At 41.9% G+C, this 24,102-nt stretch overlaps 1 protein-coding gene across 1 annotated transcript in view; it reads left to right on the top strand.

The window, feature by feature from the left end:
• The window catches only part of KDM1A (lysine demethylase 1A), a 48,642-nt gene extending 28,636 nt beyond the window's left edge, over positions 1-20,006 (top strand). The window contains exons 10-20 of the mRNA XM_068417841.1: positions 248-390; positions 939-1,029; positions 1,771-1,905; positions 3,179-3,252; positions 3,939-4,050; positions 4,418-4,550; positions 5,336-5,523; positions 5,955-6,069; positions 11,070-11,197; positions 14,826-14,972; positions 16,126-20,006. Coding sequence (XP_068273942.1) covers positions 248-390; positions 939-1,029; positions 1,771-1,905; positions 3,179-3,252; positions 3,939-4,050; positions 4,418-4,550; positions 5,336-5,523; positions 5,955-6,069; positions 11,070-11,197; positions 14,826-14,972; positions 16,126-16,311 — 1,452 coding nt within the window. The 3' untranslated portion in view covers positions 16,312-20,006. The remainder of the gene's footprint in view (positions 1-247; positions 391-938; positions 1,030-1,770; positions 1,906-3,178; positions 3,253-3,938; positions 4,051-4,417; positions 4,551-5,335; positions 5,524-5,954; positions 6,070-11,069; positions 11,198-14,825; positions 14,973-16,125) is intronic.
• Positions 20,007-24,102: the final 4,096 nt, after the last annotated feature.

Here is a 24,102-nt window from a genome sequence, read left to right as displayed (position 1 = left end):
TCCGCACCATGCCTTTCTCGTTCCTGTGATTTGGGGAATGGTAGCGTTTTGAGTTTGTTATAAGATGTTGTGAATTCAGACTGCACTAGAGAAGGTAATCTGTGTCATTGCTCTGGTTTCTTTTAAAATTTTCTCTGTACTACTCGAGTGTCTTGTCTTTGAGGCTTTGAGCTTTGGTGATCTCTATTTTTTCTTTTTTATTTATGAATAAGTTATTAAGAAGAAAGTTTGTTCTTTTGACTCTTAGGTTCCAAAAGAGAAAGATGAAATGGTGGAGCAAGAATTTAATCGTCTGCTGGAAGCCACCTCGTATCTCAGTCATCAGCTGGATTTTAATGTTCTCAATAATAAGCCTGTCTCCCTAGGTCAGGCTCTGGAGGTTGTCATACAGTAAGTGACTTCTCTGGTGGTAGACTTTCCTATTTTGTGGAAGATTTTCCAAAAGATACCTAAAAAAATTGTGATGCTCCTAGCGTAAGCATTACCCACTTAATACAGCTATTTGGTCTCTGCTGAGTTCTCGTTTGTGTATGTTTCTTGTTTATTGAAGCTAAATACACCAAAGATGGTTAAAGGAGCAAATATCTTTTCTTGAAAGCTTCCTGGAAATCACTGCTACCGTAACTGACAGTGGATAATTGACTTAGTACGAATTGGTGTACATACAGCCCACTTATGCTACTTACACTTCTGCTAATGGCATTTGTAATACGCCTTTTAACAGCAGTAGGTAACTTCAGACTCAGTTTTAGCTAGTCAAGTATCCCTTATTTACAGAACCTTGTATTAATTTTCTAATTGCCATATTTACTAAAGAGTATTTACTAAAATATCCTGTGATGTGCTTTTATTGCATTATGCTAATTAGATTGTGATAATGAGTTTTCCAATAACACAAGGATTTTATGCTGAACTGACTCACTTCTCACCTTTTCCAGACTGCAGGAGAAGCATGTGAAGGATGAGCAGATTGAGCATTGGAAAAAAATTGTGAAAACACAAGAGGAATTGAAAGATCTTCTTAACAAGGTCGGATGATGACATTTAGAACAAGAGAATAGCATTGTGTTACTCAGAAATTGGCAAAATGTACAACAACTTCAATGGAAAAATATCAGAAAGTTGCCGTTAATGCTGTTCTTAAATGTATCTGTTCATTTAAGACCTGCCTAGAAGCACTGTTACGACAAAAGAGTCTCAATTTTTGAGGAGGAGCACATAAGTGATTAGGCAGAAGACCGTAAAACATAAACATGGAATAAGGGAGGAAGAGGACAGACATGATAAACATTGCTTGTGTCATAGCTTCCTTTAGAGATGTTGATAATGACTGAGGCTTTGAGGGGTTATTTTAAAATGTTTACTTTCTTTACACAAATCTGATTTGTAGTGTAGAAACAGCGGTTTAGGCCTACTTAGAATGTTTGCAGTTGTTGTAGATGACATCTTCACTTCTGCATGGAAGTTTCTCCAATTAAAAATGCCTGAGGACAGCTCTCATATCTGAAGTTATTTGCAACACATGTCAGAAATCAATGATGTAGGATTTAAACCATGTTGTTTTGTGATTGGTGGTATTTATTGTGTTTTCTTGGCGGTAGAATTGCATAAAAGTAACATCTGCCAAAACCAGGAGATCTCCTTGGTATAATGTCATAGTTTGAGATGGTTATCCATTTTACACGGTAACTTACATGAAATCTCCCTTCCCTCATCTTTTTTTTTTTTTTTTTCCTTCCTTCTCCCTTTTCCTACTCCACTTGAAAAAAGATGGTGAATTTAAAAGAGAAGATTAAAGAACTTCATCAACAGTACAAGGAAGCATCAGAAGTGAAGCCACCTCGGGATATTACAGCAGAGTTCCTTGTGAAAAGCAAACACAGAGATCTAACTGCACTTTGCAAGGTAAAGGATGACATACATACAGCACTTAAGTCAGTGGTTTCTGAGGACTTCGGCAGCCAGATAAAATTAGCCAATATAAATGTTTCCACATCTCTCACTCTGATCCAACACTCTCAAGAGAATGTGATTGATGGTGACTCTGGGTTGTAATAGTGATAACAGGGCTGCATTAAGTACCTTTAGGTACCTGTCTTTCGTGGCTCACGATGGAGAGTATTATGTTGAAGACTCAGTTTTAGGTAACAGTCTGTGCTGCCTCATTTCAGACAGCATTTAATGTTTTGAAGGGTAAATTTTAGGTCAGACTTGGTCTTTAGTACTGCTGGGTCTCCCAGTAGTCTGGAAATAAAATCTGTATTTGAAGAGAGATGCTCTTTCTCTAACATAAAAAAGGCGGTTTCCTGAATAAAAGATGACTTTCTATCCAAAGATTATCATTACAGAGCTCTATCTTGACAAGCAGAGTTAGCCCCCGACTCTGTGTGTATCTTGATGTAGAAATATGCCTTAAAAAGGAAACTTTAAAAACTGTTCTTTCTATGATAGTGAAAGACACCTTGCTAACCCAGGTCAGATAGAACCAAGGATCATTTTTCAGCTACTTGTTCAACAGCAGATACATACATACCTTTATATGTGTTTGTGTATACATAAGAAGTAGCTCTTTTGTTTTGTCGCCAATGAACAGCTTTGTGCTCTTGTCACTTTTATTGGACACTCCAAATTATTCTGCCTTGAAGGAAAACAGTTGTTGCCTTTATACCTAGTTCTACTAATGTTTTTTTTTAAATAAGAAAAAAAAAAACACCTCTGAAAGAAGCTCGAATTCGATCACATCTTTGCCTTTTGCATGACTGCTTCTGCTTTGGAAATCTCTACGTACGATATTAAATAAATCTTTTAAGAGAGAAAGAAGACTAGAAATAACATTTTGTGCAATACAAAAAAGCTCTCAGTACCATAGGAACCCTTAAAATACCAGGACTGTATTGGCCCTTCATTTTCTTCAGATTTGAGTGTTTAAATTCCTGAAATATTAGTGTACTAATCTTTTCTGCAGTGTGGCATAGACTTCTGTATAATTTCAACAGCAGAAGAGCAAAATATGCTGGATTAAATGGTGAAAAAAATAAAGAGCTTTTATTTAGATTCCACTAAAAGCATGAATATTCCACTAATTTCTCTTGAGATCAGGTCTAATCTGATGCTACATGATGTCTTTAAGTCCTTTTACATCTAAACGGATTTTAATGTTAGCTTTTAATCTAATTAGGAGTATGATGAATTGGCAGAAACGCAAGGAAAGCTGGAAGAGAAGTTACAAGAACTTGAAGCCAATCCACCAAGGTAAAGATACAAACTGTACAACAAAATACTCAGGAAAGCAGGGGTTTTTTTTACTACTTTTCACTGAGTTTCCAAAATGCTGTCTTTTAATTATAGTTACTCAAGGGGTTAGGAAAGTACAAACACAAAGTTTGAGCTCCATCAGCTTTAGAACTCATCTTCCTTTATTTTAGAGGCGACTCGGACAAAAAAGGCGGTTCTTAGCTAGGGTGCATTTCAGTAGAAATCCTTACTATAACCAGTGCCTGATCTCAGGAGGCCTTTGAGATTTGAAATCCCTGTCAATAATGATAGCATACCAATCCTGCTTATTTTGGCAAAATATTATTGTTTTGTGCTCTGTGTGATTATACTAGGTTTATAGTCGTTGTCTTTATACATGCTACTTAAGCCATTATTTATGTAACTTTTTTTATTTCTAAAGTTAAGTTTCTAGCTTCACTTAGAATATTTTGCATGAACTCTGCTTTGAAAATGTGAATTTGCTGGTTTTTGATATTCAGCTTTGATGAAGGAGGTCTGAATGTTTGAAACAGAATCTGCTTGTGTTCTTTTTTAATTTTTTTTTATTTCTTCATTAAGGAGGGACTCAAAACAGATTGTGAATAATTTTTCAAAAGCTATGCATTTGCAACATCCTACTCTAACAAACTAAATATCTTTGTATTATGTTTGTTTGTTTCTAGTGATGTTTATCTGTCATCAAGAGACAGGCAAATACTCGACTGGCATTTTGCAAACCTAGAATTTGCTAATGCTACACCCCTGTCTACACTGTCACTGAAGCACTGGGACCAGGTAGCTAATTAGTATATTCATTCAGCACTACACTAAAAACTTATATTTATTTCATTCTCGGGGAAGCTTCTCTGTTAACAGTTTCTAGACACTTAAGTGCTATCTGCTTTTATGCAAATACTGAGCTCTTACGTGATGATTATTTGCTGATGAAATTCCAGACAGCTTTTTGTTAGTGCCAAAACAATTTCTAATAATTGTCTACTGAAGTTGACTAATAAACAGAAAGGATTTGAAATTTATTTGACTTACTCTTTGAAAAAACTTTTTGAAAAAATTTTGCCTTTGTGTAGAGTTGCTGATTTATTTTCTTTTGAATTATGTGTTTTCATTATAAATGCATGCTTTTTATGCATCTTCATTTTAGGATGATGACTTTGAATTCACAGGCAGTCACTTGACTGTGAGGAATGGTTATTCCTGTGTGCCTGTAGCCTTGGCAGAAGGGTTGGATATTAAATTAAACACAGCAGTTCGACAGGTTCGCTACACAGCATCAGGTAAATGAAACCACCTCCTCCAGAAAACTGCTCTGAGGGAGTATGATCATAGAAATTAGATTTCAGTGCTTCTGGAAGCAGATGTGAAGACTGATCTTGTAAAAACCCTTCCATTATACATTTTGGGTTAGATAAACAGCCACATTTCTTATTGTGATTAATTGTGTAGGAAGCTGTTAGAGATCTATTAATCATTAATGCTTTTTGCTTATTTCTGTGCCTGGTTTGACACCATCCTTTTCAGTTGTATTTACTGATTCACAAGTTCACATTCCTTCTGCCATTTCTTTACTTCATTGATTGAAGCATTTGGAGTAAGAGGTCTTGGGCTGCTTAAGATTTGGTGCCACAGGATCTGGTATTAGAAGTGTAAATGAATGTAATGTAGACTCAAACAAATGGAAGGCATATATCTTTTTGTTGTTCTTCAGAACGTTGGCCTAGGGAAACTGGCAACTGGGAAAGCAACTCAATGAGAGGCTCACTCTCTACTTGCTATTCATTTATTCATATATTTAAATATCATTTACTGGCCTAGATGAACCGTTAGGCTTGTCCCAGTATGGCCATTGTCAGATGCTGTGGAAATTACGCTTTCTGTAATTGAGCTATGTGGCCAGTAACATCCACTCGTCTGCAAGTTAAATAATTGTTAGTGGAAAGCTGTCTCCATAAACGAAACGTTTTCTGACGTGGATATGTTTTTATGGTAGTTTCTTAAATTTTTAATCCAATGCTTTTGCCTCCTGGCCTATTAAATGATTGTTTTTCTCTCCCCTTTCCAGGCTGTGAAGTGATAGCTGTAAATACCCGATCTACTAGCCAGACTTTCATTTACAAATGTGATGCTGTGCTGTGTACTCTTCCCTTGGGAGTATTGAAACAGCAGCCTCCAGCAGTGCAGTTTGTGCCGCCTCTTCCTGAGTGGAAAACTTCTGCGGTGCAGCGCATGGGATTTGGCAACCTTAACAAGGTGACTTGGTCACTGAGGGAACTGCAGCAGACCATGGGTTGCAATAAGTAGAATCTAAAATGTGTATGAAATATGTATGGTGGATGAGAGGAAGAACATTTTTTCCACTGCCGTTCTGCTAGATTTTGATACTGAAAATTATCTGAAGAACTGTAAGGACCTCTTTATTTCCCGTGCAATTTTTAAATAGTTAAATTTCAGAAGCAGGTTGACTAAATGTCTGCTGTAGCTTGTTAGCCAGGAAATTTGTAAACTATGAGAGCATACTTACCCATGGAAGGCACTGTAGGTCTGCACCTTTATATATTACGTATATATATACGTATTTTCCTTTCTTGATTTTTCCAGTGATAAACATCAATGAGTGTAATTGTCTTCATTTTTATTTTTTCTGTGCACTCTTCCTAAATCTTAGTTCTTCTTGTTTCTAGGTTGTGTTGTGTTTTGATCGTGTCTTCTGGGATCCGAGTGTCAATTTGTTTGGTCATGTTGGTAGCACCACTGCAAGCAGAGGAGAACTTTTCCTGTTCTGGAACCTGTACAAAGGTGGCTGTGATGCATGTCTACTTTTGCCAGTGCCTTAGTTGTGTAGTTTCAGATCTAGAAAAGAGCACTTTTTAAGATGTTGTTAGTGTTCATATATGGATATGATAAGAAGGTAATATTTGTAGGAAGACAGATGGAAGCAGAGAGCACCACCGACTTGCAAACAGTTCTGTAGTAAATTAGGACAGAACATGGACGAGTATGGGTTTACTAATGCTGAATTCTGGGTTATGTCTGTTAAATTGCACTGCTACCTATCTGCTGTAACACTTGCATTTGTATAGGCTGCTTTATTGTCTTGCCCCTCGGTGAAGTTGTCCTGTGACTTACTCAGTGTTATCTTGATTTCTTTTATTAAGCATGTATTTAGTTGCCACTGGTATTCTGAAAAACTTAACTTTTTTGATATTTATTGTGCTGTATTAAGAAAAAAACTCAAAAACCTAATCTAACATGTTTATGTAGTATTTCAGAAATACAGCAAATAATATATGTTCTGTTTACCAAAGAGCAGTGTTGTCTTAATTATATATCTGCTTTGTCAGGAGGATGTATTGAGTACTCTAAGAAAAGGATGATTTGTTGCTGCAGAATTTCTGAATTAAAAGCCGTTTCTTAGTTCATAATTCTATTTGAAATTGAGTTTGTCTCTGGCCACTTGTGACATTGTTTGAGCTCTTCCGCTCTTTCACTAGGCTTCTCACGCAAATGGGTCTGGCATCTAAGTTAGTCTTAGTTTTGAAAGCCTCAGCTTCCTGGATGTTTTTCAAGTTGAGCTGACAGTTTGAAGCCAGTCCTGTATCATGAGGCTGTCTGTCTAACCTGAGATGATTTGATAACTGTAGATGAGCCCCTTTCATCTGCGACCTTAAGTCCTTTCTGATACAGGTGACTGTGCTGCCCAGGATTTCAAACTTAAGGGTCTAGGAACTAACCAAGATACACTTTTTTTCAGGTGTAAGGGGCGCTATTGACTTGTGTATTTTATGTGGCTGAGTTGCAGAACTCAGTGCTTGTATGTTATCCTGCTTCGATTTCTCCGAGGGGTGCAGTACAGCCTTTACAGAGCACTGAACACTCAGATTTTAGTGGAGCAAGCTAGAGGCTTTGTGATAGCTCTATTCCTCTTGCTGGGCATTACCATTCCAGCTTGATGAGCTGCAGGTCCGTCCATCTGGTTAAGATGCAGTGTGCTCTGGAGGAAAAGCAAGCTGCAGTGTCTCCAGTTGGTTGAATGGATGGCCTTTTTCCTGTTCTGAGCAGCGAAGTGGCTGTGACTGTAGACCGTGGGTCTCAGACCGACAGATAATTTTAGAACTACTCTTTAGAAAATGCTTAAGTAAGCAAAAGGTATTGCTCTGCCTTTTTCTACAGCTGGACTTTGCCATTAGTAGTTTTGTTTTATCTGCAGGTGGTGTCTGCCACAAGAGGTTGTCAGAAGATATTTTCAGTAAGCATACTGGTTTTGTTCATTGCCATTTATCATAGTAAAAGCAAAGGTGTATATATAGTGATCACCATTAAATGAGTCGTTTTTCTTGCAGATGACTGTTTAAAGTGCCAGTGGGTTTTCTTCCATTCTATCATGGGCAGGCCAGGTTTTTCGTTTTAACCGGAGAAAATTGCTGTGCAAGGAAGGTGCCTTTCTAGAGTATTTAACTGTTAAAATGTTTGATGAGACTTGCCTGGAGAAATGCTAGTAATGAGCCTTGGATAAGAAGGCTGTTCATGTATCTGCTTTTGTAGCTTTCAGATGGCTCTCTTACATACTTAACAAGTAGTGCTGGGGTTTTGGTGTGGATGGAAAGGCCATCTCACATACAGAAGGTTTTGCTGCTAGATGCAAAACCTTCCTTCTCATGAAAACAGGCAGAGCACACAGAAATAAAATAGAAATGCAGTAAAATGCTATGCTAAAGTACATGTCAGATGGCTGAAATCGAAAAAATCAATTACCATTTTTCATGGATAGTTAGGTGGCAGTTAACGTGATTACAATGTGAAATACTAAAGTAGACCTGACTGAACTTGTGGAGCTGTTATTTATTTCTGTCATATTCTGTATTTCTGTAGCCATAGCATTTCGGGCAGAGAGTATTTAAACTGAACAGATTGGAGAACAATTATTCATCCAGAAACAAAAAAAAAAATCTAGAAGTATCACAGCACATGCTGTATTAGCTCTGTGGAAGTTCTTCAAAGGTCTTGTGTTGGCAGAGACCAACTGGTCTCTGAGAAGCGTTTAAAGATAGGTGGGTGAATGGAGTGAAACTCAGATGAAAAGACTGCACGTGTTTGTACTGCTGTTGGGTGACCTGTTGTATAGAATCATAGAATGGTTTGGGTTGGAAGGGACCTTAAAGATCATCTCGTTCCAACCCCCCTGCCACGGGCAGGGACACCTTCCACTAGACCAGGTTGCTCCAAGCCCCATCCAGCCTGGCCTTGAACACTGCCAGGGAGGGGGCAGCCACAGCTTCTCTGGGCAACCTGGGCCAGTGTCTCACCACTCTCACAGCCAAGAATTTCTTCCTAATATCTCATCTAAATCTCCCCTCTTCCAGTTTAAAACTGTTCCCCCTCATCCTGTCACTCCATGCCCTTGTAAAAAGTCCCTCTCCAGCTCTACTGTAGCCCCTTCAGGTACTGGAAGGTGCTAGAAGGTCTCCCTGGAGCCTTCTCTTCTCCAGGTTGAACAGCCCTAACTCTCTCAGCCTGTCTTCAGAACAGAGGTGCTCCAGCCCTCTGAGCATCTTCGTGGCCTCCTCTGGACTCGCTCTAACAGCTGACCTGTTGTAGCTCAGACAGGAATCCTCTCAGTGGCTTAAGTCTAGTTCAGGTAATGACTGCTGAAAAAACCTGTAGCCTCAGGATCACTATGCACCTGGAGCAGCTGGCCTGTGCTGTTGGTATCTCTCGCTCCCCCGTGCTCTTGGATTATTGTAGCTGTGTAGACACACTTTGAGATGGAGAGACTCCGTCAGCACAGAGCAGAGGAACTCGTGGCAGAAATGCTCAGTGTTTTCTGGAAGTCCAATGACATTTCAGTCTCTGTTTTCTTGCCTGGCTCTTCTGTTTTTCCAAGAGACGTGATGAAAAAGATGAGGCCATTTGTCATAGTTCTGTAGTTACTCATTGATCTCTGGCTAAACCATGTTCTCTGCTTGCTGTTTGGTATCAAGGCTCAGTAAATATCACTGCCTCAAGGAGAGAAGTTTTTGTGGAGCAGTGACACGTGCTCATGATGCAAGAAGCTTTTCTGAGCAGCACTTTGGTATTTGCGTAGCAAAATAGTCACTGTTCTGCTACAGCTTTCTGGCTTTCTGTTACAGCTCTGAATTAGTCCAGGTGGCTGAATAGCAACATTTTTAGTTCTGGATAAATGCTTACAAAACAGGATCTCGTTCCTGGAAAGGCAGGATTTCCCCAAAAATATTTTGGGGTTGTCTAAATACAAGTTTTCATTAGCAAATTCACAGGAAGCTGCATTTTGAATATGTAGTTGTTGCATCAAGAAAAAACATGTCGACTGAAGAACTGCTGAAAAATTTAGGGACCTCATTGTGTCAAGAATGTCAAACTAGGAAAAACTTTAATGCTGAAATAACAAAAAAAAAAATTCTCCATGGATGATAGGAAACTAGGGTTTTTGTTCTTTCCCTCGATTGTTTGAAAGACTAGGCTTAATCTTTCAAAAAATGGAGTTTAACCAGAGGAGCAATCCTGTGTCTTTTTTCTCTAATAAATTGCTTCTAGTCCCAGAGATCCTGCGTATTGAAGTGTCTTAACTGTATCTTGAGTAATTATGTTTGTACTAGTAACAGCCTTACTAGTCTGACTTCTTCAGAATTTCAGGCACTTGTTTTTAACCAGAATATATTATTGTCTCCTCCAGCCTGTATATTGCAACTGAACTTCAGCCAGTTTTCTTCAAAGAGCAGTAACTTGATGGGAATGTATACCAGGAGATCTCTGTATATGCCAGGATATAAGGAATTCACTGATTATTTTGGAAACCTGTACAAAACTTACAGCCAAATTTTTAACAAGGGCTTTATTTCCCATTTCTATATGCTTGACATCTGTTTCTAGCTGTAGTATTTCCTTTGCTAAATTTAGTTGTTCATAAATAGCTCCAGGAGGAGAAAGATCAACTGAAAGAGTTTTCATTAAGCAACCGTGCCCGGGTCTGAGTCACTTCTTGTAAATGCATGTTTCTTGCCATTGGGTTATTTTAGGAGCTCTTCAATACTTGCTTAACACTTTCCTTGAATTTGTGACTACCAAAAATGTATGCTCAGTCTTAGCGTAGCTGGTCAGAGGTAAAATGACATCATCTGTTTGTATACCCTATAATTGTGTTAACACTTCACCACAGCATCACACGGGCAGCTGAGTTATTTGATATCTGTCCATTTGACTTCTGAATTCTTCTCAGAATTGCTGCTTTTCTGGGTATTGTTCTGCTGTTGGTAGATTCCACTCCATGGAGATTTTTTAATGTGAATGTGCATTGGTAATGAAGAAATCTATAAACTTCGTATGAGTGAAGTACTTATACAGGTAATTGCTATGCTGATGTTAATCGTGCCTAATTAGATTGTTTGGCAGGTATTGAGTTCCCTTAAATGTAGCACAGATGACTTTTAAATCCCAGTGGAAACTCCTATGTCAAATAAGTGATGTCTTCAGTAAAGAAACCCTTTCTTCTCTTCTGCATGCTGTACTTCCTAATGTGTGTATTTAATTTTTAATACATCTGTTCTCTTGACAGTTCTAAAATATTACCATAGCATATATTAATTCATTTTCCTTTTGGTAATTTGAGATGATGGTGGAAGATTTAGGACTACTTTTGTTGGGTTTGTTTAGTTTTTAACCTCAGGACTTAGCTGCAGATCCATGCCTATTCAAGTCCCAGTTGTCTAATTAAAATGTTTGATTTCAATAATTAAATTGTTTTTTCTCTCTCCTTGCCCTGCCTCCCCCCTCACCCCCAGCACCAATTTTGTTGGCCTTGGTAGCAGGAGAAGCAGCAGGGATCATGGAAAATATCAGTGATGATGTCATTGTTGGACGGTGCCTTGCCATCCTCAAAGGCATATTTGGTAGCAGCGCTGTGCCACAGGTTAGTACAGACAGTGTCTTTGGGTCACTTCTCTGCATTTCAGAATGTACTACAATTCTCAGTAGCTTGACTGCAATATTGAGCTGTCTGGTATACGTACCACCTTTTGGTTGTTCAGGGTTAGGTGTTTTGTTTTGGTTTGTGGGGTTGTTTTGGTTTGGTTTTTTTTTTTTTGGAGAACATTGTTTTAGAGCAAGTAAGACTCCAGCTTTTCCAGAGCGTCAAATACTTCAGTTAATTTTATACCTTTTAAATTTCCTGCGTTGTCCATGGCCAGTGACAGCACTACTTAGATACTCCCTGCCATGTTCTGCACCTTTTCTAAAGTACAGTAAAGCTCTTGACCAGTGAACTCCACAAAGAAACTGGCTTGGCTGGAAAATAACTGAAAGGGGAGGAAGGGAGTAAAGGCAGTCTTTCATCTGGATCTGTTCCCTGTGCAGCTAGCCATCGGTTATTTAGGTACAACAAGTGTAAAAGGAACGGTGAGTGAAGGGGGAGTTTAGGAAATACTTAAATGTTACTCAAATAAAAAAAAAGCTTGTGTTCTTAGCACATTGATTTGAAAAGTCTTACAGCTGTTCAACCTACAGTATGTGTGACTTAGGAGAACAGACCAAGTATTCAACTAACAGGCAGTGTGGAAGCAGTTCTTACAAATGGCATTGGTTGTAGATAAATAACTCTCCTCCACTGGGATTTCTATATAGGAAAGTAACAGAAAAAATACATGGTAACTGTGATATACCAGTCTTCTCTGAGCATTTGGCCAGGTGTAAATTGGACTGTTTACTTGCTTGGTATTTCACATGAGGAACAGATTCACTTCATTGTCTTTATTGGAGAATAGTTGTAGAGCTCTTTTTGAACATGACTTTATCATCCCCAGTATTTTACTGCTTTTTGAATGAGGGACAAATCCTCACAGCTGACTGTAAGCATGGACTTTTAGCTAATGAGTGGATCTCCCATTTTGGAAATGCTCAGTCAGTTGAATTTTACATCTCGGACTGGAGAGCACAAGAGAAGGAAAGCCTAGGCTTGCCTTTCTGATAAATCCACAGCTCCTTCTCTGAACTCTCAGAAGACAATTTCACTTCCTAATGAGCTCTCTCTCTGACAGGAGCTTTGAGACTCTTCTGTCTACAGGTGCTGAAGAAATCATGTAGTGTGTAGAAATCACTCTAGAGTGAACCAGGAGTGAAGTGTTTTACTGTGCCCACTAGCAAGTTGCAGAATCTTGAGAAATACAGAATTTACTGTAGATAAACAACCAATTTAGAGAACTTATTTGAACTTTTAAAATATTTCAGTGCATTAACTGATAACCCCCTGTTAGGGAATGACTCCATATCTGGTCAGTCATTCAAAGGGAAAAGTAGTTCTTGGTTGTGATAAGCGAGACCTCCGAGTCTCTGTTTTAACATATTCACAGTTCAGGGGTTTATGTGCTACGAGCACTTGATAATGGAGAAATTTGCTGGAGGCTGTATTCTGGACAGGCATTCATCAGCCTGGATAAACTGCAGTCTCATCTGTTGTGTTGGATGAACAACTGTATATGAAGCAGAGCTTGCTGTGCCAGTGCAATTCCTTGTGTCTGTCCAAAACAGGGAAGTAGAAAAGTTAAACAAAAGCAACACTTCATTGGAATGTGAGCCACCCTCCTCGTTCCTGTGCTGCTTCTTGTTATTGCCTTATTTTCTGTCTCTGGTTTGGTTTTCATTTCCCGAAGACCAGATACAACCACTTTTTCCCCCTTGCTGTTCTTCAACACATGGAAACTTTTTCAGCCTTGCCGTGCAGCTAACATCTGCAAGCTTTATGTCCTCTGGTGAGCAGGATTCCAGTTTTCTACAGCTTCCGTTGTAGTACACATTTTATCCCCTAACCATCCTTCTCCCTGTTCACAGGGAATCCTAATTACAGTGTTTGCTTGTCAGGATGAAAATAAAAGCTGACTCATACCCATATGTGGGTGTGTGGGCACGTGAAAACCACAGTTGCTGTTTGGACAGGTGCAGTCTCAGTACTGGGGAACTGGTACTTTCTTATTCTGCTCTGGTGTCTGGGTTAGCCGTACCTTCAAAACTACCTCAGTGAAGTAAAATTTATGTCTGGCTTTATTCCCTGTTAGACTGCTTCACTAGAGATAATTAAGAAATTTATCAAATGCCTCAAAGTTTTCTTTGTCAGACATACGTGTGGTAACATACAGTGCCATCACAGTGGTCTCCATCCAACAAGGAGGGAAATGGGAGGTTACTTTTTTCTCAGGAAGCATTCAGTATATGAGGGCTGGCTCATCACTCACTTTTTTACCTTTTGGATAAAAGAGTGCTGAAAATTGTGGTGAGGGATTTTCTCAATTAATTCATCAGACCATATTGGGAAATGTTGTCTCCAACCCCCAGTGCTGTCTTACACCTTGGAACATGGCCCCAGTCCTCTGTGGCCTTTCCACAGATTCAGCAGAAAGGATCAGATATAGTCCAGCTGAGGCCAGCCTCAGAGAGATCATCTCAGATCTGTTGGTGTTGGAGTCCAGGAGACTTCCCTTGCCACGATGTGGTACGGTGCCTGCTGGACTCTTTTCTGGATAACACCCTCACTAGATAGAGCCTCTTCCTCTTCCTTTGTGGGAAGGTCTGTTCAAGTAGAAACAATTCCATGAAATATCTTCATGCCCAAGGAGAGCAGAGGAGGTTCCTGTCTTGATGTTTTCATTTTTACAGGATATGATTCCTGTTAAAACTCATTTACACATTTGGACAGAGTCTGGGCTATTTTAAGATTCACACCCATCACTTCTCAGTATTATGTCTGCAAGGTTATGAAGATGTCCCATTTTCTCTTGACTGCTGTTATGCCTTAGAGTGATAGTGGTTTGAGTCCTGGTGATGCTCTCACTGTTGTATCTTTCAGTAGAATAACTTTCATCATAACCATTACCTTGTCAAACCAGAGGGATTGGAGAAATACAGGTGTTTGTGCAGGTGCCCTTCACGGTCATTTTCCTAGATGAGTTACAGACCTTATATAGGCCCATATCATAGTCAAATCAGAAGAGGTATTCACATGAGCTGTGGCTGAAAGAAAGCGAAGGAGTAGGAAGTGCACATTGTCATCATGTTGATCATGAAATCATAGACTCGTTTTGGTTGGAAAGGACCTTTTAAGATCATCAAGTCCAACCGTTAACCCAGCACTGCCAAGGCCACCACTAAACCATGTCCCTCAGCACCACATCTACACGGCTTTTAAATCCCTCCAGGAATGGTGACTCTGCCACTGCCCTGGGCAGCCTGTGCCAGTGCTTGACAACCCTTTCAGCAAAGAAATTTTTCCTGATATCCAATCTAAACCTCCTCTGGTGCAACTTGAGGCCTTTTCCTCTCATCCTGGAAAGAATTAAGGTATTGCCACCAAAGACAAGTTATTTACCTTAGTATGTGTTACCATGGAATATAAACTTGGAGTTCCGCCATTAACGTTAGCCTAAGGTGGCTAATGTTAAAAGACACAAAGTCTTTTGTGTCTTTTACTCTTGCAATTTGCATCTTTTGTATTTTGCACTAACTGTAGAACTTGCACTGTGACAGCAACTGAAGTTTCTGTCTTGTCTCAGCCTAAAGAGACTGTGGTGTCCCGCTGGCGTGCTGACCCATGGGCCCGGGGATCGTACTCCTATGTAGCAGCTGGATCTTCTGGAAATGACTATGATTTGATGGCTCAGCCAATTACTCCGGGGCCAGCCATTCCAGGTGCTCCTCAGGTGAGAGATGTCTCAATTACTTTTAGAAAAACCTCAAAACAGGATGATTTTTCTAAGTAATTTGCATGCATGTCTAAACACAAGATTAGGTAACGTGCAACTTCTGATGAATTGTTAGAACCTGTAAAATAATTCAGTTTTCTATCCATGAATTCTGCATTCCTAAGTTTGGTGTCATTTTTTTACTAGAAAAAGAGTGTTTTTATTCAGAAAGTCAGTTTGGTAATGTCTGAACAGAGTATTATTATATACATTTATTGTGCTTCGTACTCTTTATTTATTTTGTCCATCACCATATTTAAGTGAATTGTAGCAAGTGGAAAGAAGGTGAAGGCCGGAGTGAGAAGAAGAGGAATCAAACGGTCTCTCCCAAATTGGGAGCAAACACAATGAAGGCATAAGTCATCCCCAGTTCACTTTGAGAGGATGAAGTTTTGAAAGCAATAGTCATTCTGAAAGCACTAGCAGAGAAGGATGTATGGCTTTGGCTTTATTTAGGTTCTTTTTTCTAGTGATACAAGTCATTAATAAACATAGCTATGGGTAAAATTATTCTCTGTAAAGTATAATATATGAAAGGCTGTTTTTCTCCAACTTTTTATGACACTGTCAATAGTTGGTTTAGGTCTCAGTTTAAAGAGAAACTGCTAATTTAAGTGAATTGCTGAAGTTTTTGTTTGCTTACTGTGCTAGAGTTCATGTCCCAGGATAAGAAACCATCATTCTTCTGAAAAATGTTTAACAGGTTGACTGTAGAGTTGTAGATACAATATGCAAATGCTTTTTCGGTATACAACTGGTGATGTTAATCTCCCCTGCTTATCTAGTTCTGAAAGTATTGTTTTTCAAGTAGAGCTTATTATCTTTGTATCAAAGCAAAGATATTGGCAAGTAACTGGAAAATATTTCCTCATATTACAGTTGTTACAAACATGAAACTCTTCTGTGAAGTGAAAGATGTATATAAAGATTTTTTTGGTAATTTGTAGGAAAGGTTAAAATATTTTTAATATAGACTATTTTATATGCACCACCTTCATGTTAATTGAGACTGCGCGGTGATCAGAGGACTTTTAACATTCTTCTTAAAGTATCTGCTGCAGAATCTGAAAGAATGTCAACAAGCCTTAACAGTGTTCTCTGTTCCCCCCAGCCTATTCCTCGCCTGTTTTTTGCGGGAGAACACACAATTCGCAACTACCCTGCAACTGTTCATGGTGCTTTACTGAGTGGACTGAGAGAAGCCGGTCGCATCGCAGACCAGTTTCTTGGGGCCATGTATACTTTGCCTCGCCAGCCTACGCCTGGGGTCCCCCCACAACAAGCTACCAGCATGTAAGAAGAGCAGAAGGTATCAGAAGAGGAGTGACATGACCACAGTGCTGCTGTTGTGGACTCTCTGGGGTGAAGATATTCACGTAGTCTCTAACAGTGTCTGCTGAAAGGACTCAGCCACGAGTTACTGTATAATACTTCCATTAGAATGGCCTTACAAAAACTTACCTAACCTTTGGCTTGGCATCCTTTTACAAAATCTCTTATAGCTATTTGAAGTGTCAGTGTACACAGAATCCTTTACCACCAAGCTGGTCAGGGACTTTTTTGACTCTGCAGATACTTTTGAAAGTCAAGCTTATAGCTGGAGCTTTTTTAGGGTTTTTTTTTTCTACTTATAGGTGTATTTACGATTTTGTAATTGCACAAGGCCCTCTAGAAGCTGGTTGCTACAAATAGTAGCTTAGTGTAGAATTTATGTACATGTCTTTGTTGGGGGTTTTTTATTGTTTTGGTTTGAAGAATACTACTTTTTGACCAATTCTATTCTTACCTGGCATTTGAGGATTTGGTGCGACTGTTTCCCTACAAGTAACAGTAAATCACACCCCTCTGAAGTGGTCCATTGGCTGCTACACCATACACATCCTGGTTTAGAAAGAAAGCTGGTATTACTAAAGAGTGTGCTAAGCATACTGTTTTATTAAATACTTTCAACAAAAGAAATCATCAGAATTGGATAGCATTAGACTCTTCTTATTTCTTCCAACTTTTCTCATCCTCCTCTTTCTACAGTTTATTTCTATCTCATCTAACCATGGTCTATGTTCACACTGTTTTTTCTACTTTTCAGTTTTTCTGCTCTCACTCTCTCTGGCCCCATGTCTGTAGATGTGCAATCTGTCCCAACTTCCTTCTGTCCTTGCACCTTCTGTTCTGCTAGAGGACCAGTGCCTCCTCATGTTCCATGCTCATCCCTCTACAGGTACATTGCCCACACTTCTTCCTGAAGAAAATACACACACAAACATGACTGCAGCCCCTACTTGTTTATAGCTGTATTGTCTTTGGCCACAGGCTCTCCATCTTCTAGCATCATTGCTTCTGCTGTTTTCTTGTGTCTCCTTCTTAGTAGCTGGAGATAATTCTTCCTCGTGACTATGTCTATTATCTTCTGGTTGTTTTCTCGTTGATGTTGAAGTCTGTGAGGGCGTATCTCCATAGGCAATCCTTCTGACAAGCTGTGAGAAAGGGGAGGACTCTGATGTGGCAGGGGTAATAGTCTGTAAGGCAGCACAGACTTGAGGTCTCAAGGACTTAAGCCCATTTGAACTGGCTGGATTTGGTGCCATGGGGGACCCTCTATCCCGAACCTCTGTCTAAATTAATGCTACCTTCCCCGTATCCCTAACTTTGCAAATGTTGTTGCTATTTGAGCCCTTTATTGAAAGGCGTACTCCTCAGAAACATCATTCATCCTCACTTTCCCTTCCAGGGGACAAGACAAACTTTGTGATGGTTGGTCAGAGAACTGCCACTGAAGTGGGGCAGGAACTGGAAGTCCAGCAAGGCATGGAGGAGGGGTGTCCAGGGGGTGACTGAGAGTAAATAGAGAGTAATTTGAGACTCAAGACTCCCTGCCTTACATTCAGGTAAAAGCCTATCAGCACTACTACCCAGAGAAATCCTGTTCCAGGATGAGAGGTGTGACAGGCCTTTAAAATCCACCAACAGCTGCTCTCTAGCCTCTTGGCTAGGCTGAAGATGGGAAAAGGATCTGAGGATTGGGGTGCTATGTTCTGTAACCAGGCTTCCAGCCTCTGTGAGCCTCCCTGTTTGTGGGGTGGTTTGCTGTTGGGATTAGTGATGGTGCTGTCTCTCGCCATGAGGACTGTCATCCTACTTGCTCTAGCAAAGTGTCAAAAACTCAAAAAAGCACTTCTAGCCCACTGGAATATAAGAGTCCTCAACTTAACACAGCCAAATGGTGTCTTTTCATCAAGTCACTTCTGCATCAACCTGTTAATGTTATTTTCAGCTGCTTTGTTCTGCTTTATGTTTGTTCTGACTGAGAGTCTAGCACATTATTCAGGAGGCTCATTCTGTCAAACACCACGCAGTAATTTGTCGAAGACACTCAAATGTGAACAAACTTCCTTTGGCATGTTGCTGTCGGTTTGACTGAGTGGGGCTGATCTTCCCCCTGACAACCAACCTGTCCTGCTTTCCCTTTTCAAAAAGACATCTGAAAACTGTGGTGACCACTGAAATAAGAAGGTGGAGATGAAGCCCTGACAGTTTCCACCCTTTGTGAAGGTGTGCAAGGAGTTGGTGGGTGTTAGCTGATGGTGGTGATGGGCATGAGCAAAGGAATGGGAATGGCAGGAGGAGACGAGGAGGCCCTGTGGCTTGATGTAGCCTGTATGTTGCTTTCAGAGTCTTCATTGGAAGGTGAAGACCATCTGTGGCCTGCTGCACCCTGCCCTCTCCATTATCTCTGGGAACTCTGGACCTATTCCTCAGCCAGCCCCTGCTAACAAGCCCCAGTAGGTATTAGAGAGTGAGCAGCTCAGAGTACTTTTAGCTCTTACAGGTGTTTGAGGCTCAGAAAAGACACAGATAAGACTGTACAGCTGATTGCTGGACACCTCGGAGCTGCTGCAGCCTCTGCCCTGCATGGCCCAGTTTCTTGTGGTCAGTGGCATTGGTCGGGTGAAGGTCAAAGACTGCCCCCTTTGTTCTGGTTGTATCCTGTGGAACTGCTGGGATGGAGGGGTGAGCTTGGGGGAAAGCACTATCACCCCAAGACCAGCTGGAGCTTGCAGACATGGAAGAGGTGGCCTGTGCACGTAGTGATGAGTCAGCTTAGAGTTGGGGTTCAGCTCTGCCAGGCCACATGGTGAAACTTCCATTGTTTGTTCAGGAGCAGGATGGTCTCATGCTCTTTGCAGCACTACCAGTGTGTGATACTCCTCAAGCAAGTACTTTCCCAGCAGTTAGCAGCTCTTGCCCCGCTGCTCCTGGTCATCCCAGGAGTGCCTTCTGCTGTGCCTCAAATGGTGGCTCAGAGTCCAGACTATCAATGTACATGGTTAGGAGCATGTTGTTCTCTGCTCCCTCTGCCAGGGGCTGTTAGATGAACCTTTGGTCTGACCCATAATGGCTGGTCCTATTTAAGTGCTGCCTGCACAGTCTTCCTACCACTGTGACCTACGGAGGAGGAATGGCATTGTACCTAAATGGGTCACCAGGCCCTCTGCATCTCAGCATCCTTCCTCATGGTGTAGCCATTCTTCTTGCTGCTGTTTGCTTGCCCTGACTTCCCTGTAGGGATTGCCTGATGTGTTTCAGCAGGTCATGGATGACCTTTATCACAGATTGGAGGCTGCTGGGCATAGTCACAAAACCTGGTGGTCAAGTCTCTTTGCCCCGTGTAGCACACCTTTCCACCTGTTCTCAGGGACTCTCACTCTACTCCATGGGTAGGTTAATCGCATTTCTGACAACAAAACTGATTGGTGCCCATTTTGGAAAGAAAAATGTTCTTCCCTAGTTGGACCTCCCTCACTGTACTGAAGATGAAGGACCACAGTAATCTGCTGTGGAGTTCTGAATCCTGAGTGAACGTGTGCTTTCACTAGTCAGACTATGGGTTTGGATGGGGTGAATCTGGAGAAAGATTTGCATTTCTCAGTTCTCCAGACATCTGTGTTTTTGTCAGGTGCTAGCGTTTACTTTGCAATAAATGACTTAGCTCTGGGTCTTTGTGTTCAGTCTTTGTATGGAATTTAGAATATTTGCAATGGTCTTGCCTGTACTGGAAATTAATTGCAAAGCGTAGGTTCTCTCTGTTTTGTTATCTTAGTAGTTGACTGAATCGTTGTCCTGGTTTGGACTAGGACAGAACCAATTTTCCTCTCCTTGGGGGAAGGAAAGGGTTAATAGAGAGTATCTGTCATCTGTTAAACAGCCAGCCCAGCTTTAAACCGTGACAATCAGAAACCTAGAGGAACAACTTCACTGGGGTGCTTCAGTTTCTCTTTTTTATTACGAATCTTTTCACCTGACTGGGTCTCTCTGTATGTTTCTAAAAACGTTCAGCTGAGGGTACTATGTCAAGTACTATGTCAAGTGAGGTGACTAAACTTAATCTATTTGTACACTTCAGATTCTTTTTAAAGGTGGTGATAATTGCATGAGTAACTTCTCCCGAAAATGTTTACCAAAGAGAATGAGATGCCGTGGGCTGGTTTTCAACTTTGCTGCTTTGACAAGGGGCAACGGGCACAAACTGAAACACGGGAAGGTTCCATCTGAATATGAGGAAAAACTTCTTTACTCTGAGGGTGCCAGAGCCCTGGGACAGGCTGCGCAGGGAGGGTGGGAAGTCTCCTTCTCTGGAGATATTCAAACCCGCCTGGACACGACCCTGTGCAACGTGCTCTGGGTGACCCTGCTTTGGCAGGGCGTTGGGCTAGATGATCTCCAGAGGTCCCTTCCAACCCTTAACCATTCTGTGATTCTGTGATGGGAGCTTGAAGTTAATGGCTTCAACTTTATGGCTAATCCACACCTAGTTCTGTCATTGCTAGGAGGATGTTGGTTTATTCTCCACGGCACCATAACTGGGGTGATTTGCCCCAAGTAGGCACAGGCATTACCCATGGTGCACCAGAGGCGTGAGAGCAGTGCTGAGCCCCAGCCTGGGTCAGTGACAGCTGATGTCCAATATGTTCACTGACAGCGGGCGTTGGGGCTTCCTGTGTAGAAGGAAACAGCTTGGGCTCCCAGTAACATGGTGGTTTTTAAAGATAAGGGGAGTCCTGGGTGCCTGAGTACGGGAGTGTCACTAAGGATGAAGGAAGGTATTTGGCTGGCCTCAGGGAGGCAGTTTGGCTCTGGCCATCCCGTTCGGCAGCTGGAGGGAAATGTTTGCCCTCATATATGTGGTGTAGGGAGGCGATGGGGTCACAGTCTGTGAATAGGAGCCTCACAGAATCATTTTGGTTGGAAAGGACCTTTAAGATCATCAAGTCCAACCATTAACCCAGCACTGCCAAGCCCACCACTAAACCATGTCCCTCAGCACCACATCTACACGGCTTTTAAATCCCTCCAGGAATGGTGACTCCACCACTGCCCTGGGCAGCCTGTTCCAATGCTTGATAACCCTTTTGGTGAAGACATTTTCCCTGATCTCCAATCTAAACCTCCCCAGCACAACTTGAGGCCGTTTCCTCTCGTCCTATCACTTGTTACCTGGGAGAAGAGACGGACCTCCACCTCACTACACCCTCCTTTCAGGTAGTTGTAGACAGCGATAAGGTCTCCCCTCAGCCTCCTTTTCTCCAGGCTAAACACCCCCAGGTCCCTCAGCTGCTCCTCATCACACTTGTGCTCTATACCCATGATGCATCTTGGCCTCGAAGTCCTGGGAGAGGCTTGGAACTGAGCTAGTGCAGATGAGTCCAGAGAGGCCTTGGACCAAGTTAGGCAATTCTCCCACCTGAGCTCTACAATGGCAAAGCCTCAGTCTCAGCCTCCTTCCTTCTTCATTTATTTCCTCCTGACCCAACTGCGTTCTTGCTTGTGCCATGACTGCTGCAGCAGGAGGGTGCCCTCCACCCTTCTTCCCCCTCGCTTTACCCTGGTCTTCTGATGTTGGCTTGAATCCTCAGCAAGCTGAGGAGAATGAACGGAGACCTTCCCTTCCCTGTGGTGTCTAGGCCACCCAGTGATACGAAATACGACTGCTTTATCTGGTGTTTTTGAAGGGAAATAGCTGTGGCTGCTGTGCCGGACTTTATGCCATCTATGTGCTTGGATGGTGTGTAACAGAGATGTCGTCTTTGGGGACTGAAGGGTCTATGTATCCTTCAGCCTTGTTTCCATAACCTGATGACAGCTACACAGAATTCCACTTCCAAGCTGAATGCTGAGAACTTGAAAACAGTTGCATACGTCCATCGGTGCAGATGCCAGAAGCAAGGAAGTCAGTCGGGGTTTCAGATGCCTTGGATTAAAAAGCTGTTAATAAAGAAATTAACAAGGACAAGCACACTGGGAAGCTGATGGAAGGCAGGCTCTTGGTGGGAACATGAGTAGCTGGGTAACAGGCGGGCAGTGTGCCCTGTACCAGTGAGAAGTGATGCTGCACGCTAAAGGCATCCAGAGATCAGTGAGACTGGCTCTGGAGTCGGGCGGGCGTTCCCCACCTGGCTACCAGGGTAGGGAGCATTAGGACTGTTCTGCTGGGAGTGGTGGCGATGGTGGTGAGCAGGTCAGTGTGCAGGGTCAGGGAACAGTTCAGGGGAGCTGTCAGCTGCCTCTGCAGCTTGGGGACCTACTGCTTTGGATGGGATGCCAGAGCTAAAACATTAAGACACTACTTAGACCTCTGTGAGCGGCGCTGATCAGGAGCACACGGGAGGAGAAGCAGTGCTTGATCTCGGCAAGGGCAACACACACGATCTGACTCAAAATCTCACCAATAAAGCTGATTTACAGCAGCAACTTTCTCACAGGTACAATGAAAGCAGAAAAGTTCGCAGATGGAGTAGTAAGAGAGTACGCTTGTTCGTAGGCGACATGAGGACTCCTTAAACCCACCAAAGCAAGTAGATGTGACTGCTCAAAAAGAACAGAGTAAGAAAAGGCTTCAGAAAAAGAGTGAAGTTTGATGGCTAAGCAGCAATGCTATGGTGGGTGGGCCATTAGTCCAGTACATGAACTGTAATGTCCTCACTTCGGAGTGGTGAGCCTGGCCTTGAATCCAAAACAAGGAAAAGAACCACCCTGCGGTACGTGCTTCAGGTGTTGGCAGGGGAGAGACTTACGGCAGCTGTGGAAGCTGTGGACAGTAACTCTTCACTTATGTGCTTACAGATCTCTGCTGTCCTTAGCAAGCCAGACACAGGAGTGTTTGTGTTGTAGCTACTGTAATGGTTAACAGGTGAAGAACCACCTCTTTAATGATGTTTAATGGCTGCCTGTGTGAACTGGGATAGAAAGGGGTCTCAGCCAAGCCAAAAGTCAGTTTTCTTAGACAAATATTTAACAGAGGAAATGTTTGTAGGACTTCACCTCTAGCTAATGAGCTCTACCCAGGGAGTAGCAGCTGAAGTGACAGCTACGGCTGGCTCCTAAAATGTCCGTCAATACTATTAACCCATTTAATAGAGCTTCTGGAAATGCATCCGGTTTTGCAGTCAAATAGAATAAACCAGATATAAAGAAAATATAAAGTTTAATGTAAAGTGTGGTGCCGAGGGGCCCTTACAAATCAATGTACTTCTCTCCAAATGACGTGGTTGTAGTCACAGGGGCTCGTCCTGCTAACTGCACCTGCATATTGCAGTAAGTCAGGAACTGTGAAGGAGACTTTGCCACTTGTACTGACCTCTGTACCCTCCAGCTTCTTCCAGGAGATGGCCAACAGATCTTGGTTCTGTTACAATCTGTACGGGCTGAATGAAGGCAATCTACTGAAGTGGTGGCTCATTTTTCTCTGTAAGAACATCCTTCCTCCAACCTGCCCTCAGCAGAGCCAAGGCCAGGTCATCCAGACTAAGTGCAGAGTAGCTGTGTTCAATGTGATTTACCATGTGTGCATGCACTGTCCACACCTTAAATGCATCCTAGGAATGGATGGATGGGATCTGCCTGAATACAGGTAAAAAACCTAAGAACAATGTAGTCAGACTGAGCACTAACGCACAGTGCTGCAGACCAAAGCTGCCTCAGCACTTCAAGGGGCATCAGTACCTCTGAGTAATGGACACTGCGTTGGTACCTCTGAGTAATGGGCACTGCACAGGGATTCAGCCGGAGTTATAAATGCTACATCACAAACATG

This window comes from Nyctibius grandis, chromosome 24 (genome assembly GCF_013368605.1).
Source record: "Nyctibius grandis isolate bNycGra1 chromosome 24, bNycGra1.pri, whole genome shotgun sequence".
In the NCBI taxonomy this organism is placed as follows: domain Eukaryota; kingdom Metazoa; phylum Chordata; class Aves; order Nyctibiiformes; family Nyctibiidae; genus Nyctibius; species Nyctibius grandis.
This window is presented reverse-complemented; position numbering and strand designations above follow the sequence as displayed.